The sequence below is a fragment of the Rhagoletis pomonella genome, unplaced genomic scaffold (genome assembly GCF_013731165.1).
Source record: "Rhagoletis pomonella isolate Grant_MI unplaced genomic scaffold, Rhpom_1.0 Rhpom_scaffold_00014, whole genome shotgun sequence".
Taxonomy (NCBI): domain Eukaryota; kingdom Metazoa; phylum Arthropoda; class Insecta; order Diptera; family Tephritidae; genus Rhagoletis; species Rhagoletis pomonella.
The window spans coordinates 14,584,649-14,602,097 of record NW_023458568.1 but is presented as its reverse complement, the minus strand read 5'-3'; the positions used below and the strand labels follow the sequence as shown (position 1 = coordinate 14,602,097).

Sequence of the window (17,449 nt, the reverse complement as noted above, 5' to 3'; positions counted from 1 at the left end):
ATCCCATCACTGTGGACCTGGATCTTCCGCAGAACCGCCCACTTTTGACTCCAGCTATGAACAAAGAACTCATAAGCTTTAACACACCGATTCCTCGGCGGACTGAATCTCCCCAACCACGTCCTTCTTCTACTGGAGCCTCACTAAATTCCTATTCAACAGCTTCATCTCAACCCTCCACCACATCTGAAGCCATCTCCGATTGCGTCAACACCGTTCCAATGCAAGTAGTCGTTGCTCCTTCCAAAAACTCCACAACTACATCTCAACCCCCTACCACATCCGAAGCCATCGTTGCTCCTTCCAAAAAGTTGACAGCTGTTCCGCAACCCCCTGTTCCGCAACCCCCTACCACATCTGAAACCGTTTCCGATTGCGTTAACCCCGTCCCGAGGGATTTAATCGTTGTCCCTTCCAAAAAATCGGTCTTTATATCTAGGTTTTCAAAAGATACCACTGTCGATGATGTGAAGGGGTATTTAACTTCCAGGCTGATAGCAAATGAGTTGCATGTACGCAAGTTCAGATTCTCGTATGAAAGAAGCATTTCTTCTTTTAAAATAGACATATCCGAAGACTGCTTTGATAGAGTAATGAGCCCATCTTTTTGGCCAAGCGGTGCCTTCATTCGCGAATTTGAATTTAGATCTAGACCGCAAGGGCAAAATTTGGCTCAACTTCCGCTTTCCACCTCGGCATCAAAAAACTAATAAGTAACCTCACCATTAGCATTTACTACCAAAATGTGAGAGGTTTGAACACAAAGCTATCAAGGTTACACTTGCAGTCCTATGATTTTGACTTCAAAGTACTGGTGTTTACTGAAACCTGGCTCAAGCCGAATGTGTTCAACTCGGAAATTTTGTGTCCTAAGTATGAAGTGTTTCGAAACGACCGTTTAAATAAAAAAGGTGGAGGCGTCTTAATCGCTGTCCAGACTGACCTTTCTTCTGAAGAAATTGAGTTCACTGCCACCGATGAAGTTGAATTCCTCTGCGTTCGAATAAGATATCATTCTATTAGCGTTTATCTTGTTGCTGCTTATATACCACCTAACTCGAGCCTTTCTGTTTATTTAAAACACTCCTCCTTACTGCTCTCTCTACATGCCATGGTGAAGCCCTCCGATACTGTTATTGTCCTGGGTGACTTCAATCTTGCGGGTGTTTCTTGGGATCTAATAGATGGTATTCTAGTACCAAATTCCTCTCGTGATCTCTTCAATCAATTTTTGAACGATCTGTCAGATCTTAGTCTTTACCAGATCAACTCTGTTAGTAATAACTTAGGTAAATGTCTGGATTTAGTTTTTGTGGACGATGTTTCCAACGTCACAATAGCCCCTAGCTATGCTTTGATTACCCCTGTTGATTCTCACCACCCACCACTAGAATTGTCCTTGATAAATTCACGCAACTCATGTTGCTTTATCAGTAAAAAATCAAGAGCGGAGCGTTACTCATTTAAAACAGCAGATTATAATAAACTTAGGTTAGAGATATCGAAGATAACTTGGCCCCAGTATGATGGGAATGCTGAAGATAGTGCCTTACATTTTAGCAATTCCTTACGCCACATTTTCAGTAAAATCATTCCTCTTGTTAAGGAAGCTAACGTAACGTCTAACGCGCAGTGGTTTACTGGCGAATTGAAACGCTTAAAAAATCAAAAATCCAAAGCATTTAAGCTTTTTAAAAAATCTGGCTTGTCTTCTCACTACTCCGCGTACTCCATTCTTAGGCATAAATACAATGTATTGAACAAAAAGTGTTACAATAATTATATTAACAGGGTTCGACTCAATATAGTTTCTAATCCCAAATCGTTTTACGCATTTGTGAACACTAAGCGTAAGACTAACGGTTATCCCTCAACATTGAAGTTAAATGACTTAGTTTCCAGTGACGAAAATATTATTGCCGATATGTTTGCTGGTTTCTTCGAGTCAAACTACTCTGCCAGTTCTACATCTTCCCAACTGAATTCGAATCTATCTAGCTACCCATTCGATCTGCCATCATTTGATTGTATCCGAATTCCATCGATATCTGCTGCGGACGTCCTCATTCATTTGAATTGTTTGAAAATTTCATATACAGCTGGCCCAGACGGTATACCCACAAGTGTTCTTAAAAGTTGTGCAGAGTATTTGTATAAGCCTCTGGCAAATATTTTTAATGCTTCCCTAAAACAGGGTGTCTTCCCATCTTCCTGGAAGGATTCGTTTATCTTGCCACTTTATAAAAATGGAAGTAGGACTAACATCGTAAACTATAGAGGAATTGCGAAGCTTTGTGCTATTGCTAAAGTTTTTGAGGCAATCGTTACGGAAGAACTATCTCACTCTATTACTTCTGCTATTGATCTATCGCAACACGGTTTTTGCAAAGGTAAATCAACTGTATCCAATCTTCTTGAATTCACTACTTATGTGTCTAATGGGTTTAAAAACAATCTTCGAACGGACGTGATTTACACTGATTTCAGCAAGGCATTTGACAAGGTATCTCATTCAACCCTTATATATAAACTTGATCGAATTGGCTTCCCTCCTATTCTTCTCAGCTGGCTTTCTTCTTACTTAGTGGATAGGAAACAAAGAGTAATTTTTAAAAATTGTACCTCCCGGCCAATACATGTCACATCCGGCGTACCTCAGGGCAGCCATATTGGTCCCGTCTTGTTTATTTTATTTATAAATGACCTTCCTAAGGTGTTGAATTACTCGAAATGCTTAATGTACGCTGATGATGTTAAGCTCTTTAAGTACATTAGTACTGCAGAAGATAGGGAGCATTTGCAAGCTGACCTAACCTGCATTTTCGAATGGTGTGAAGCAAATTCCATGTCTCTAAATTTGAAAAAGTGTAAATTCATGACCTTCTCTAGAAAATCGTTCTATCCAAATTCGTATATGATATCTGACCACAATGTTGAGCAAGTGACCAATTTCATTGACCTAGGTGTAACTATGGATCCGAAACTAGAATTCAAGTCTCACATAAACTCCTGCGTGATTAGGGCTAGAGGATTGTTGGCTTTTCTTAAGCGCTGGGCCAAGGAGTTCAACGATCCTTATGTCACTAAAGTTCTCTTTACCTCTCTAGTTAGACCGATTTTGGAGTATGCATCTATAGTATGGAATCCTAGCTATCAAATTCATAGTGACAGGCTCGAATCAGTGCAGAAACAGTTCCTGTTATTTGCCCTCAAAAATTTATGTTGGGACTCGTCTAAAAATCTCCCACCCTACAAGGATCGCCTGAAGCTTATAGATTTGCCGACGCTTCAGAGTCGTAGAGAGATGCTTGGTGTTCTTTTTTTAATTAAATTAATGAACGGGATGGTCAGTAGTCCCTTTTTACTGAGTGAGATAAATTTTTGTATTCCTACAAGACCCACGAGACATTTTAAACCTATTGTGTTGAGTATTTGTAAATCAAACTTTGAAATGCATGATGCTTTTCGGTGCTTATGCCAAGATTTTAACAAGCATTATGATTGCATCGACATATCTGAATCGCTTTTTGTAATAAAGAAAACATTGCTCAACAAGTTAACTAAATAAACTAATATCTGCAACCGTGAACGAAAAAATTACACAATATCTATGACTGCTTAGTACAATTGTAACGGCTTCGTATATTTCCGCGACCGCGTAGGACAATAGGAGCAGGGATCGGAAACTCGGCCTTTCCGACCTCGCCCAACAGTTCGTCTATAGCGTGGAGCGGAAACTAGGACTTTCCGCCTGCCTCACTTACAAAGTAACGACTACGGGAACATGGATCGGAAGCTCGGCCTTTCCGACCATGATCAACGGCCTGTGAACAGGGCGGAGCGGAAACTAGGTCTTTCCGCCCGCCGCACACAAAAGTAGACTGGAGACAAGGCCTCGCCAGCTACCCAAATTGCTATTGAATATCATTGTTATCTTTACAAGTTAATATTTATAATTATTTCACTCTGTAATGTATCACACATACTTAAATATTCTAAATCTTTTTATCTCAACTGTCTGTAAGAAAACATTTTTCTGTAGACTAAATAAATAAATAAATAAATAAATAAATAAATAAAACTACTTGATATGGTTTTTAATATGACCGCCCATTCGAGAGAACTGTGCAAATTTAATAACTATCACAAAAAATGCCTTCTCGTATATACATACATATGTACTTAGTTAGATCGATATGACTTTTCGAAAAGCTGGTAAGCCTAATCAAAGGTATTTTCATAAAAAATAAAATAGGTTTATAGGGTTCTATAAAGTGACATTTTCATACAAATTTTCGATTTATAAAGCAGTTAAAGTCTTCTTTATTTTTTATGAATTTGGGTGTAAATCTTTTATAACTATCTTTCGATTGACATCCATCCCGTAATATTTCATAAAACTTGTGTATAAGTTAACTAAATTCGAATTTTCAAACAGGTGGCAGCCCTCTTCCAAAGTATTTTCGAACTAAAATCTTATTAAATCTCTTTTGGCTGACATTGTGATACACTTATATTTCAATGAAATTATGATCCAAGTTGAATTTGATTGTTCAAACACGTGGCAGCCCTCCTTAATAAGGTTCAGAAATAAAGAGTTTTCAAACACATTTCGATTGATACCTATCTTTTAATAATTCATACAACTTATTGAATAATTTGAATGTAACTTTTAAACACATGGCAACCCTCGTCAAAATTTTCAAATGTTCAAACGAAATATTTCTTAATATTCAATCGTTTGACTCCCGTAGTTTTATAATTCATATAATTTTTGTATTAGTTAATTAAATTAGACCTTTCAAACGGGTGGCTGCCCTCTTCAAAATATTTTCAAGCTAAAACCTCTTTAACTCTCCTTTGGCTCTCAGACATGGCGATACATATATTTATACCCGAGCGCACTTGTGCAGAAGGGTATATTAACTTTGTTCACATAACAATAATACGTTGTAACAGCCAAAACGAATCGAGACAGATATAGACAAATGTATACATAAATGCTCAGAATGAATGGAGAAGTCGATTAACCCATGTCTGACTGTCCGTCCGTCCGTGTTCACAATAACTGGAGCAAAAATTGAGATATCTCAACGAAATTTGGTATGTAGGTTTCCATTTATCCACGGTAGGTTGGTATTGAAAATGGGCGAAATCGGGCTGTAACCACGCCCACTTCCCATATAACGGTAATTTTTAGAAATACGAATACTGCGATATTTTAGTAACTACTGAAGATAATTCACTCAAAATTGATATTTACAATAATTTTCAGACGAAAAATAAGAACATTATAAATTTTTGGAAAATGGGCCTAGCCACGCCCACTTATGGCTACATGTGTATATCTTGGTAACCACTGCACCAATTTCTTCCAAACTTAGCACAATTGTTGGCCTCGGTACAGCATACCAAATTGCCGAATTTTTTTAAAATCGGACAATAACCACGCCCACATCTCATATAACGGTAACTTAAAAATACAAAATATTCGATAATAAGTAAATATTAAAGCTAATTTATTCAAAATTGATGCTTGCAACAATTCTTTACCAAGAAATACGTTTATGATAAAATTTTGGAAAATGGACGTGGCACCGCCCACTTATGATCACATATATGTATCCCGGTAACCGTTCTACCAATTTGTGCCAAACTCGGTGTGGTTGTTGTGCTTGCCACATATGTATAAGCAAAACATTGAAATTTATTGAAATCGGACTAAAATTACGACCGCTTTTCATATAACGGTAAATTTCAGAAATGCTTGAAACTTCAATATTTCGAAATTTAAGGACGCTAATTTACTCAAAATTTATACACCCCGGCTTACCAAGTACCGGTAGCTTTCGTAAAGGGGAACAACATATATTTTATGTTTGAGCCGGGTATTTAATGATCGGCTCCGCCCGAACTTAGTCTTTCTTACTTGTTTTTATTAACATGTGGCAACCTCGTTAAATAAAGTTCAGAAATAAAGATTTTACAAACCCCCTTCGATTGATATCCATATTTTAATGATATCTTATAACATTAAAAGAGTAATTCTTGTATATATATATATATATATATCCATAGGGTTCTAGGAAACGGTTCTAACGATTTTGATGAAATTTTGTACACAGATGTTTTGGATTTTAAGATTTCTGTATAGGCATAATCTCCGAGAAGACTCGTATATGGTTGCCACCTATTCGAAATTAGTGACAATTAATTATAAAATCATAATATGGGTATCAAATTAAAGGTAATTTAAAGATCCCTAATTCAAAAATATTTTTAAGAGGGTCGCCTCCTATTTTGAATCGCAAGTTTATTTAAAATTTTGTTTAGAAAAAAAGGTAAAATATTACTAATCATGGGTACCAAGAGAAGTTTCTTAAACAATGCTTTCCCTATATACAAAATGTTATCCCTTAGGATAATAGTGTAAGGTTGCCACTTATTTTCGATATTTCGCAATCTATCTAAGACATCGCAATATGGATATCAAATGAAAGGTATTGTTGAGAACTTTGGTCAGAAAATATTTTCGATCAAGGTTGCCACGCTTCTGTGCAATACAAATTTGTATTTTGTTAATTTCAATCAGCATTTTTTGTAAGTATACACAGTACATATCGATGGCTGAGTGGAAGATCGACCTATCTCGGCAGCCAGTTCGAAAACGCTCTATCTCAAAAAACTTTTCAAGAACGCCCTATTTCAGAATTTAATTGAAAAACACCTTATCTCAAAATTCGGTTCAAAAACGCCCTATCTCACTTCAAAATGTATTGAAAATATGCTGATATAGGGCGTTTTTGAATCGGCAGCTGAGATAGGGCGTTTTTGAAACGAATTCTGAAATAGGGCGTTCTTGAAAAGTTTTTTGAGATAGAGCGTTTTCGAACTGGCTGCCGAGATAGGTCGATCTTCCACTCAGCCATCGATATACGCTTATGACTTGTACTATGGATTCCAACGTATTTCGGAATGTGGTTGCCACCTAAATTTTAGAGTAAGAAATTTACTTACTAGATATTGAAATCCATTTTTTTCAATTCCAAAATATTTTTTTAAAGCTATCCAAATCTTGAAAACTTTAAAAAGTATGTGCACTCCGGGCAAAGCTCGGTCAACCTGGTACTGATTCATTTAACTCAGTAAATAATTGAAATTTAACTTTTTAAACAGGTGGCTACCCTCTTCCAACACCTCAAAAATATTCTTGCTATTCAAACTAAAGATTTGTTAACACTCTTCCGTTTGACATCCACATTGTATTTGTTTATAAGTTAACTAAATTCGACATATCAAGTAGGTGGCAACCTGCTTCAAAATATTTTCAAACTACTACCTTCAGAGACCTCTTTTGTATTTCTCCCATATGGTGATACATATTTCTCTTACCCAATTCCCTTAATTCAAATTGAATTTGATTTTTAAACAGGTGCCAGCCCTCCTATAGTTAAGTTAAGAAACAAAGCTTTTCAAAACCATTTCGATTGATATCCGATTTGTAATAATTGATTTGTTTTTTAAATAATTTGAATATTTTTAAATAATTCGAATTTTTTAAAGGGTGGCAATTTTACCAAAAAAGTAAAACCTTAGAAAAAATAAGACCAGTTTGCACATCTCCAAGCCAAGCGCTTTAATTTGACACCTCATTTTTGAAAATCGAGCGAAAGGTGCAGATCTTTTATCCTGAACAAAAAATGCCTTCGCGTATTAAATAGTTATATAGATGGCTCAGATGTGTTTTCATTGTACAAAACAACCACAGCACTATGGGAAAAATGTTCATATTTTTGCATAAATCCCAATTTTTTTTTGGGTTTTTTATTTTAAATTTAATCTGTTTCCTAAATCTAAACATGTATCCCAATTAGTAAAAGAACTTATTCAAATTAAATCCTGATGGGAATACTTTTTTCATTATAAGGCTTTCAAAGTCAGCTGATTGAAATTTTCGTTGTCTTAGAAGAATTTAGAGGAAATATTACTTAACTATACATAACTAATCTTTCTTGCCCCATTTTGCCCCTTTTTGAAAAAACCCCGTTTCTTTACAGCTAAAATGCAATTAATGCGTTTCACCAAATAGATAACTCTTTTCAGAATCCCAAAGTTTGCGAAACAAATTTCAAGGGTATAGCATCAAAACCAACGAGGTTGGTGCAAGCCCGCCAGATCAGTCATATGGCGGCTATAGGGTTTCGAACCGAACAACACTTCAGAACTCCATAATACAACAACGAAGTTGTGGTAAGTCGGCCGGATCGGGTATATGCGGCTATATGATATAGTGCCTCGAGCCGAACAAAATTTGGTAGGTCAACTCAAAACCCTTTAATATACATCTAAATCAAATTTCGGACTGATCATCTTCATATCTAAACTTAATGCCAAAAAAATCAATTTTTTCCCCATAGTACTGTTAAATGGGAATATAAGGTTTACTTTCTTATGGCTTCTACCGCAGTCAAGAGCGAGCACTTTCTCCTTTACGTTTTCCCAGTAGATTAAGAATCAATTATTACAATGGCCCTTCTGGCAGAATTCTTCTTCTTTCCCTATGGAGAGTGGCAGTCAGCGTTACTTAAACAAACAACTTGGTTGCTAGAGTACGTAAATAGTTCAACAAGAAATTGTCCAATTTCTATCAAATGTGAATACTGTACTGTCTATCGTGACACGAACTTGTTCTATTTTGCGAATCTGGCATTGTCCAAACGATTTGAATATTCTTCGAACTTTTAAGCAAGAAGTAGCGTTTTCGTGGGGTTGACGAAAATTATGAGTACGATGAATTCAACAATGGGGTCTACCACATAAATATTTTAACTTCATTAAAAATTTATAGACGAAACTGATTGACCCAGCGAATTTCTGCTTAAATATCACATTACTTATCATTTAATTAGCAATTGTTAATATAAGTAATTTAACTTAATACTGATTTTCGCTATGTCCTATTTTGACGCCAAAATTTGGCGCCATATTTTGACATAACTTTATCTCCTTTATCCATACCTTTAACGATATTATGGGCCAAAAACGGACAGATAGCCGATTTCGCACCGCATGTACACGACTAAAGACCTATGCTAATCCAAATCAATCGAGAAACCGCTTTATGATCCCATTTGACAATGTGTTTTCACTTATTTGACAACAAATGCCACTGAATTTGACATAGTGAAAGCCCGTCTTTAGTTCCCAAGAGGTTAGACAGGTACAATTTTCTTAAATCCAGTACTAGAGTTAAACGATACGATACATTTAAAATGTACAATTTAAATTTTAGCCAAAAAAACTTACAGCGAGGCATTGCTAATACGTGCACAAATGAAATGATTATTATGATTTGATTATGAGTGTAAATGTCATTTGATCTATACAAATTAATAGTAGCCTTCATAACTATATTTACGTATGAATATGCACAAAAAATATATAAAGAAAAACACATATGGGTACATAATAAAAAAGACGAAATGCATAAAAATAACAAAATGTATGTTATTAGTCAGATAATAAATACTTTGTATTATCATATATTGGCTATATAGATATTTTACCTCAAACTTAGGTCAGGTGATGCACAGCGAACCGCAACGCTTGGAATCTGTGGTACCAGGCGCATTGCACAAGCAACTTGATTGCGCCATAATTTTAAATAAAGATCCTTTTGGCTTTCGGTGGGCACTTTCTTAGTTGGCGCTGAGCTGCGCAGTAATGAAGCGCGATTATCACTAACAGGTCTGCAGATAAATATAAATTATAGTGCGGTATGAACGACAGATTCAAATGAAAGCAACTTACGTGGGATCGATGACGCTGTAAAGTGCTGTCACGCGTGAATAGCAGATGGGCCAAGCCTGCGCAACGGCGGAGGCACACTGCTGCAAAATGCGGTTACGTTCCAGAAAACCAAACAACACCATCGACCACGGATCGAACTGTTGCTGCTGATGTGTTGCGCTACCTTGTGACAAGTTCAGAGTCGAAGTTGATGATTTCGACGTGTCTAAAGAAACTAAATTTTAAATTAGCAAATGTTTAAAATTATTATTTTACCATCTGTTAACCCCGCCATCCATATACCACTTGTTCGTTCGGCAATCCATTGCAAATCGATTGCATTCGCATTGAGGATCGCAGTCTTCTCCGAAGGTGGCAAATGGGGTAAACACTTCTCAAGTACCTGAAAATTTGAATTCCTGTAATGATAGTAATTGCATATTTGTAATAATTGTGACGCACCTGTGGACAGCACTTATCAATTACATCGATAACTGGTGGCTCCGTCTCTGGTATGCCCAGTGCTTTCATAAGATTCTTCACTTCTTTCAAAATCATAGCTGCCAGCTTTCGCAAGAATGGACGATAGTTACAGAGCAGTACCAGAGCAAAACCCTCTACAAAATGTAGCGTGGTAACCAGCGGTATCTCGTTTTTCTTAGCAGCATCTCCAATATTAATGACAGTCGTTTGCGTAATGCTAGATATTCCGCTAGATGTAATGCTGGAAGTGCCACTTGAATTTGTGTTTACGCTTTTTACATTGCTTGCGCTAGAGAGCTGGCTTGTGGCAGTGTCTTTACCCGCACCAGAGCCACTTAAGGCAGTTGCAACTGTTGCGACACCAACACCACCGCCAACTCCAGCAGGAGAATTTACTACTCCGGCAGTTGTCATTGAGATTTTAAGCGCATTCGCGCTTGAATTTCCATTGCCATTGACATTTATTGCACAACGCCAAATGTTCAGAAATACGAATAACATACGAGTACAATTTTCCAATAACTGCGGATAAGTGTCGGTGACATCGCGCACTAGAAACTGGGTGTACCCGTGCACGACGTCCTGACGCCAATCCGGAAAGTCAATCACCAAAGTTTGCAACGACTGGTGTGTTAAGATGCGCAACTCTTCGTCCATGTGCACAGTCAACCGCGAGAGCAAGTCTACCAACTCCTGTGGGGTCATCGTCTCTGGTATGAGACGAGGTACTGCAGCGACGCATGTGCGAAATAGATCGATCCGTGGCTTGCGCTCACCAGAGAGCATCTCATCGGGTTCTTTATTCTGATTCTGCGTGTTTGTCATCATTAACGGGCGACCGTAATGCACGTCCAGTGCTCGCAAAATGTCCACAAAAACACGGCGCACATGTGGAAAATAGGTCGACATGCCAATGCTGCGGGCAGTATCGTCAGTTAGCATTTTATTGATGTATGTTTTCTTCACTCGCAATGTATTGCCGGAGGGTAGCACAGGCACAGTGCGTGGCATAGGTGGTTCGCCGTCTTTTTGTTGCAAGGAATCGGCCACAACAAGAAATGCGCGTAGTCCGATGCTCATACGTTCCGGATTTAAAATCAACTAGCACAAAAAGAGAAAAAGAGATTTTGCATACACACACCAACTTGATTTACAACTCGCTACTGACCTTAATCGAACGTCCCACGCAGAGTAAATCATAAACAATTTCCCGCATGGCAAAATCCAAACGCTCCTGCGCAATGAACTGAATGATTTTCACAAAAATGTTCAGAGGAGTATCACGGGGCACGACACCTTTTGAGCCTCTGTGGGATGATGAAATTAACATGTGTTTTTGAGCACAATCGTTTACTTAATAATCGTTTTCAATTGCCAAACTTACTTTGGAAATAAGGAGTTTACTATACTTTGTAGTCTTGAATGAGTCGCCGAATTGGATTCACATTTTATCCTTATCATGTATACCCATAATAGACGATAAAGCGACTCCAGTGCTACTCGGCTCATTTTCGCATCACGGTTTTTCAAATTGCTGAGGCACATGGCTAGGAAATAATGCCAATTTGAAAGGAAGAATGTTTTTTGCGACACACAGAGCAAGCATGTGACTAACGGAAATAAAGCTAGACGATGTTTCGATTTCGTCGAAGCATCCAAGGTTTGTACATACAACAGCTCAACGAAATTTTTCACACAAGGAACATTAACCTCATTTTTCACAGCCTGTAAGTGTTAGAAAATAAAACAGGAACTTAATTTTTGATTTCGTATACAGATTTATTTTATCGCTCATTTATTAAAGGACCGTCACAAATCCAAAAAACGGGATATTTCAAAAGTTGCGTTTAAAGTGTCTGATTTAATTAATTTAATTAGAAAATATTCCTTCCCTTAATTTCCCTTCCCTTAATTCCCTTAATTTAGAAAATATTCATATTCCCTTCTAAGAAAACGTTTAGTAAATTAACTGTGCACATATGTAAATATGCTTCTATCTATTTTAAAAATAAGAATTTTTTGGGCTATTGTAAATACATGGACGCAGAGATTAATATTCTTGGCTTCGCTTCGGAAATCAACGATGAACTAACTAATTTAACTTATCAAAATTACATAGCAATAAATATGCTAAATTTCCCTACTGGTTGTGAGACTACAATGATCGTTTATTCATGTTGTTTATATTTATATTTATTTTATAAAAAAATAACCAAAAGTAAATATCAACAAAAATAATATGTTAAAACTTGTCAAAATGTGGTGCGGTTATAATTATTTCGACCACTGTATTTAACTAGAATTTTCATTTTGAATTTAGCAGAGCTCTACCATGACCACTTCCAGAGATATGCGATATGAGAAATTCGGTTTGTATCGTAACTTTTTTTGTTTTGGACCTTCCGATATATATGGATGTATTTTTTTCGATACATCGACTTATCTGTGCACTGTATACTGTACATATTAAAATTATTTTGTATGCTTCCAAACTCTTTGCTCTAGTAACTATTCTAGGTGTCGAAATTTCACTATTTATGCACTATTAGAATATACATTCTATTTATATTATGCAAAAGGTATGGGCATGAGTTATTTGCACTAATAAATTGCTAATTTATTAATAGAAACGTTTAGTGCCAGACAACCATCTGCAAAATGATGTTAATTGATATATATGATGTTGACACTCTAAAACCCTTTGGAAATTTGGACAGATTTTAAACAGCAATTTCCAAAATTGTTTCACATAGCTTATAATAATAATAATAATAATAGATTGGCGCTTACACATATGTTAGTGTTTGGCCGAGCTTCTCCTCCGACTTGCGGCGTGCGCCTTGATGTTGTCACACAAAGTAGAGGGACCTACAGTTTTACGCCGACTCCGAACGGCGATTGTATTTTTATGAGAAGCTGTTTTTTCATGGCAGAAATACACTCGGAGCTTTGCCATTGTCTGCCTACACTGAGAAAAGAGTTTAGTTACGTCAACTAAATATGTTTTTATCAACACATGATTTGGTTATAGTTACATTATTTGTTTATAGTTACCAAATCATGTGTTGAGAGGAATATATTTGGCTGGCTTTTTTCTGAGTGTAGGGACGACCGCAGATAAGAAAAACCTTTTTCTATATTTTTTGCGATGTTGCTTTGACCAGGGCTTGAACCCAGGTGCTGATGAGTGAAAGCGCGCACTGCTTACTACACCACAGCGGCCGACCACATAGCTTATAAACATAGTGAAATAATGGGCACGTTCAGAAGGCGCAACAGCTCAGTAACTGTCGCAATTGCATCTTCTGAACGCGTTGTTTTTATTTCTGACCCAATATAAAGTGATGTTTATTTCAAAGCAAAATTTGAATCTATTATTTTCGCTTTTTTGAATTCTGGCATCATCCTTTGGTTTTGTTGCACACCTCTGCCCGATTTCGGCTTAGGTCCTCATCCTGAGGGACTGAAAACATCAGTATAGCAACGATATGTGTGCATTTGCACAAGCGGCAAGAATTTCTCGACATGTTTTTTTTTTTTAATTTTTCTCAAATCAAAAAACTTCATAAGTTCTCTCTTAAAAGGGTGTCGAATGAAAGAAAAAATTATGATAATAAATTACCAAATAAATGCACCGAAATAGAATCTGATTGCTAGCTCGCACACATTATATTACGCTTATTGTCGTCACTTCAGTACCTTCCGAAAACTTTTTTCACACAACAAAACAAACCAAAAAACTGGGATTTGTAACTATTTAAATCAATAAATACATTTCACTGTGAGTTAGAACTTAAACATTTATCGAAGCTCTGATTGTTTAATTTTCTTGTTGGATACTGAAAAAAACTTTAAATATTTTCATTCGATGCATCAAAAATATCGCAGCTTTTATACGATATATCGATATGAATCGATGCTAAATATGTTTCGATGCATCAAATGGAAAAAAAAACATCGATGTATTTTTTTGACTTGCTTTACGGCGCCTTAAAACACTACTAACGATGGAAGTGGATGGACAAATAAATAAGTATTGAATGGTTAAGTGAAAGTTTGGGATGTTAATTTTTCGGCTTTTTCCGATCCCGGGATTTTCGGGGGGATTTTCGGGATGGCGATGTCACAATCCCGGGATCGCGGGATTAATCCCAGGATTTGATATTCATTACTTTTGAACAACTTGAATAGAAACAAGTAAGAAAGTCTAAGTTCGGGCGGGGCCGAACATTAAATACCCGGCGCAAGTATTACATATATGCCTTTTCACCTTTCCGAAAGCTACCGCTACATGGTAAGCCGGGGTGTATCAATTTTGAATAAATTAGCGTCCTTAAATTTCGAAATATTGACGTTTCGAGCATTTCTAAAATTTACCGTTATATGAAAAGCCGTAATTTTAGTCCGATTTCAATAATTTTGAACGTTTTGCTTTTATGTGGCAAGCACAATAACCATGCCGAGTTTGGTACAAATTGGTAGAACGTTTACCGAGATACATATATGTGATCATAAGTGGGCGGTGCCACGCCCATTTTCCAAAATTTTATGATAAGCGTATTTCCTGAATTGTTGCAACCATCAATTTTGAATAAATTAGCTTCAATATTTACGGATTTATCGACGATTTCGTATTTCTCCAAACTACCGTTATATGGGATGTGGGCGTGGTTATTGTCCGATTTGTTAAATTTTCGGCCATTTGGTATCCTGTACCAAGGCCAATACCTGTGCCAAGTTTGGAAGAAATCGGTGCAGCGGTTGCCAAGATATACAAATGAACACTAAGTGGGCGTGGCTAGGCCCATTTTTCAAAAATTTATAATAATCTTATTTTTCGTCTAAAAGTTATTGCAAATATCAATTTTGAGTGAATAATCTTCAGTAGTTACTAAAATGTCGCAGTTTTCGTATTTCTGAAAATTACCGTTATATGGGAGGTAGGCGTGGTTATTGTCCGATTTTGCCCATTTTCAATACCATCCGTCCTACGCCCGAAAGAAGTACACGTACCAAGTTTCGTTAAGATATCTTAATTTTTACTCGAGTTATCGCGTGCACAGACGGACGGACAGACGGACGGACGGACAGTCACCGCTTAATCGATTTCTCTTTTCATCCTGATCATTTATGTATACATTTGGCTATATCTATCTCGATTCGTTTTGCCTGTTACAAACAACCGTTATGTGAACAAAGTTATAATACCCTTGTGCACAAGTGCGCTCGGGTATAAAAATTGCTTCTATATTGTTTGAAAAGCTCTCCTACCATAAAATAAATAATAAATAAATGGGTTTGAAACCTACTTTATTTTTATTTAAAGTGGCGTTTTTATTTTTTCTCTCTGACCGCAAGATTTATATTGAAGGACTTTGTATTTTCAAAGATATGATTAATTCCAAAAATTATTAAAAAAAAGTGAAAGTTAGGGATGTTAATTTTTCTGCTTTTTCCGATCCCGGGATTTTCGGGATGGCGATGTCACAATCCCGGGATTCCGGGATTAATCCCAGGATTTGATATTCATTACCTTTGAACAATTTGAATAGAAAAGTATGGGTAACAAATGCAATAGGAAACTGTTTTAGGATTTAAAAGATTTTAATTTTTTGGATCCACAAGGATGAATAGGTAATTTTTAAGCTGACAAAGTTTGAAGAACGAAATTCGAGGATGTTATCGAGTTTATATAAGCCCTTAACATATAATTTTTTCAAAAACATATATTGCGAGATTTCAAGGATAAAATTTTAAAATGACATTTTAAATATTTACCAGCCCTTCTGTACCAGAAACCAGTGATCGGACTTAGAAAAATTCTGTGTGGTAGAATCTGGAAAAACATGTGGTAGATTTCAAAAAATGTGGTAGATCTCAGGTTTTGGATCAAACTGTGTACATAAATTAAAGAAATCCTGTAAGGTTTCACCTAAATTGCAAACTTTTTAATCAAACTCTAAAAAATTAATTTTAGTATAACAAAGTGCAAGATTGAAGTTGCTAAAAATTGCATTGAGTTTTGGCAACTTTTTCCTTGACAGTGTAAAGCGGTTCCTTCCATATCACACTGTTCCTGAATTAGTTAAAAGTTCATTAAAACGTACGACGAAAATTGAAAATGCAACCTTGTTCGTATCACCTAAGTAACCGAAATCCATTTTCACTAAAATCGTATCAGCTTATTTTTGCGAAATATTGACATTCAAGAATTGCAAAACTAAAAAAATTTCAGAACAAACTTTCGTTCCCATATTTCTTTTTTTTTAAATTGGTGGGATATAATTAAGATAACAGTTATAAGTAACTATCTGAACAGCCCTTGGCTCGTTACCACATAATTCTTTTGCAGAAAAATCGTTAATATTGTATTTCTTGTTTTGATTTATTTTTAATAAATATTGCTAGCGTTTCAATACGCTCTGATTTAATAAGTATACTAATAATATATATATATATATATATATATATATATATATATATATATATATAATAAGTATACAATTATAATTATATAATACATTCTGGGACCGGAAGTGTGTGTAGGCAAGTTGAGTTTTATTTACAAATATATAATACACCATGTCGTATTACCGAAGTCATGAAGAAAACAGAAAATAAGTATATGTTGGGAAAAAAGTAAGTCGAATTTGTTAAACCTGCAATAAAATGAATAAAACAAAATAAGTAAAGCTTAACTTATTATATTTTATTCATTTTGGTGCAGTTTTAACAAAATTTTCTTGCTAAAAAATCTTTTGTTACACTATTTTACTTTATTCTTTTGATTGTACATGCATGTTAAATAAAAGCTTCTTAAAAAAATATATATTTTTTTACATTATTTTATTTAACATTTTTTATTACTTTTGAAAGTTGAGTCGGTTAAAAATGTTTGAGTTCTTTGTTAATCTTTATATGTAAAAATGAATTGCCGTTCGTGTGTTATCGCATCACTCAAGAACGGCTCAACGGATTTGCTTCGTTTTTTCTTTCATTTTGTGTCTTTCTATGTGTAGAAGGTTTTTAAAGAGAAAACTGGTAAAATGGTGTTGCCAGAGTTTTGCAATATCAGAAAACAAAATTATTACAAATAAGCCGCAATAATGCCATTTCACTGAGAACGCATAACAAAATTAATTGGGAAAAAAATTTGGATAGGGTTAACACCATTCGA

The 17,449-nt window shown here is 35.9% G+C and overlaps 1 protein-coding gene across 1 annotated transcript in view; it reads right to left on the bottom strand.

Annotated features, from left to right (window-relative positions):
• The window catches only part of LOC118749267 (protein furry-like), a 294,401-nt gene that overhangs the window by 254,447 nt on the left and 22,505 nt on the right, over positions 1-17,449 (bottom strand). Inside the window, exons 2-7 of the mRNA XM_036484066.1 lie at positions 11,657-11,997; positions 11,441-11,579; positions 10,252-11,373; positions 10,066-10,192; positions 9,811-10,024; positions 9,567-9,749 (exon numbers count right to left, since the gene is read on the bottom strand). Of these exons, the coding sequence (XP_036339959.1) occupies positions 9,567-9,749; positions 9,811-10,024; positions 10,066-10,192; positions 10,252-11,373; positions 11,441-11,579; positions 11,657-11,817 (1,946 nt within the window). The 5' untranslated portion in view covers positions 11,818-11,997. The remainder of the gene's footprint in view (positions 1-9,566; positions 9,750-9,810; positions 10,025-10,065; positions 10,193-10,251; positions 11,374-11,440; positions 11,580-11,656; positions 11,998-17,449) is intronic.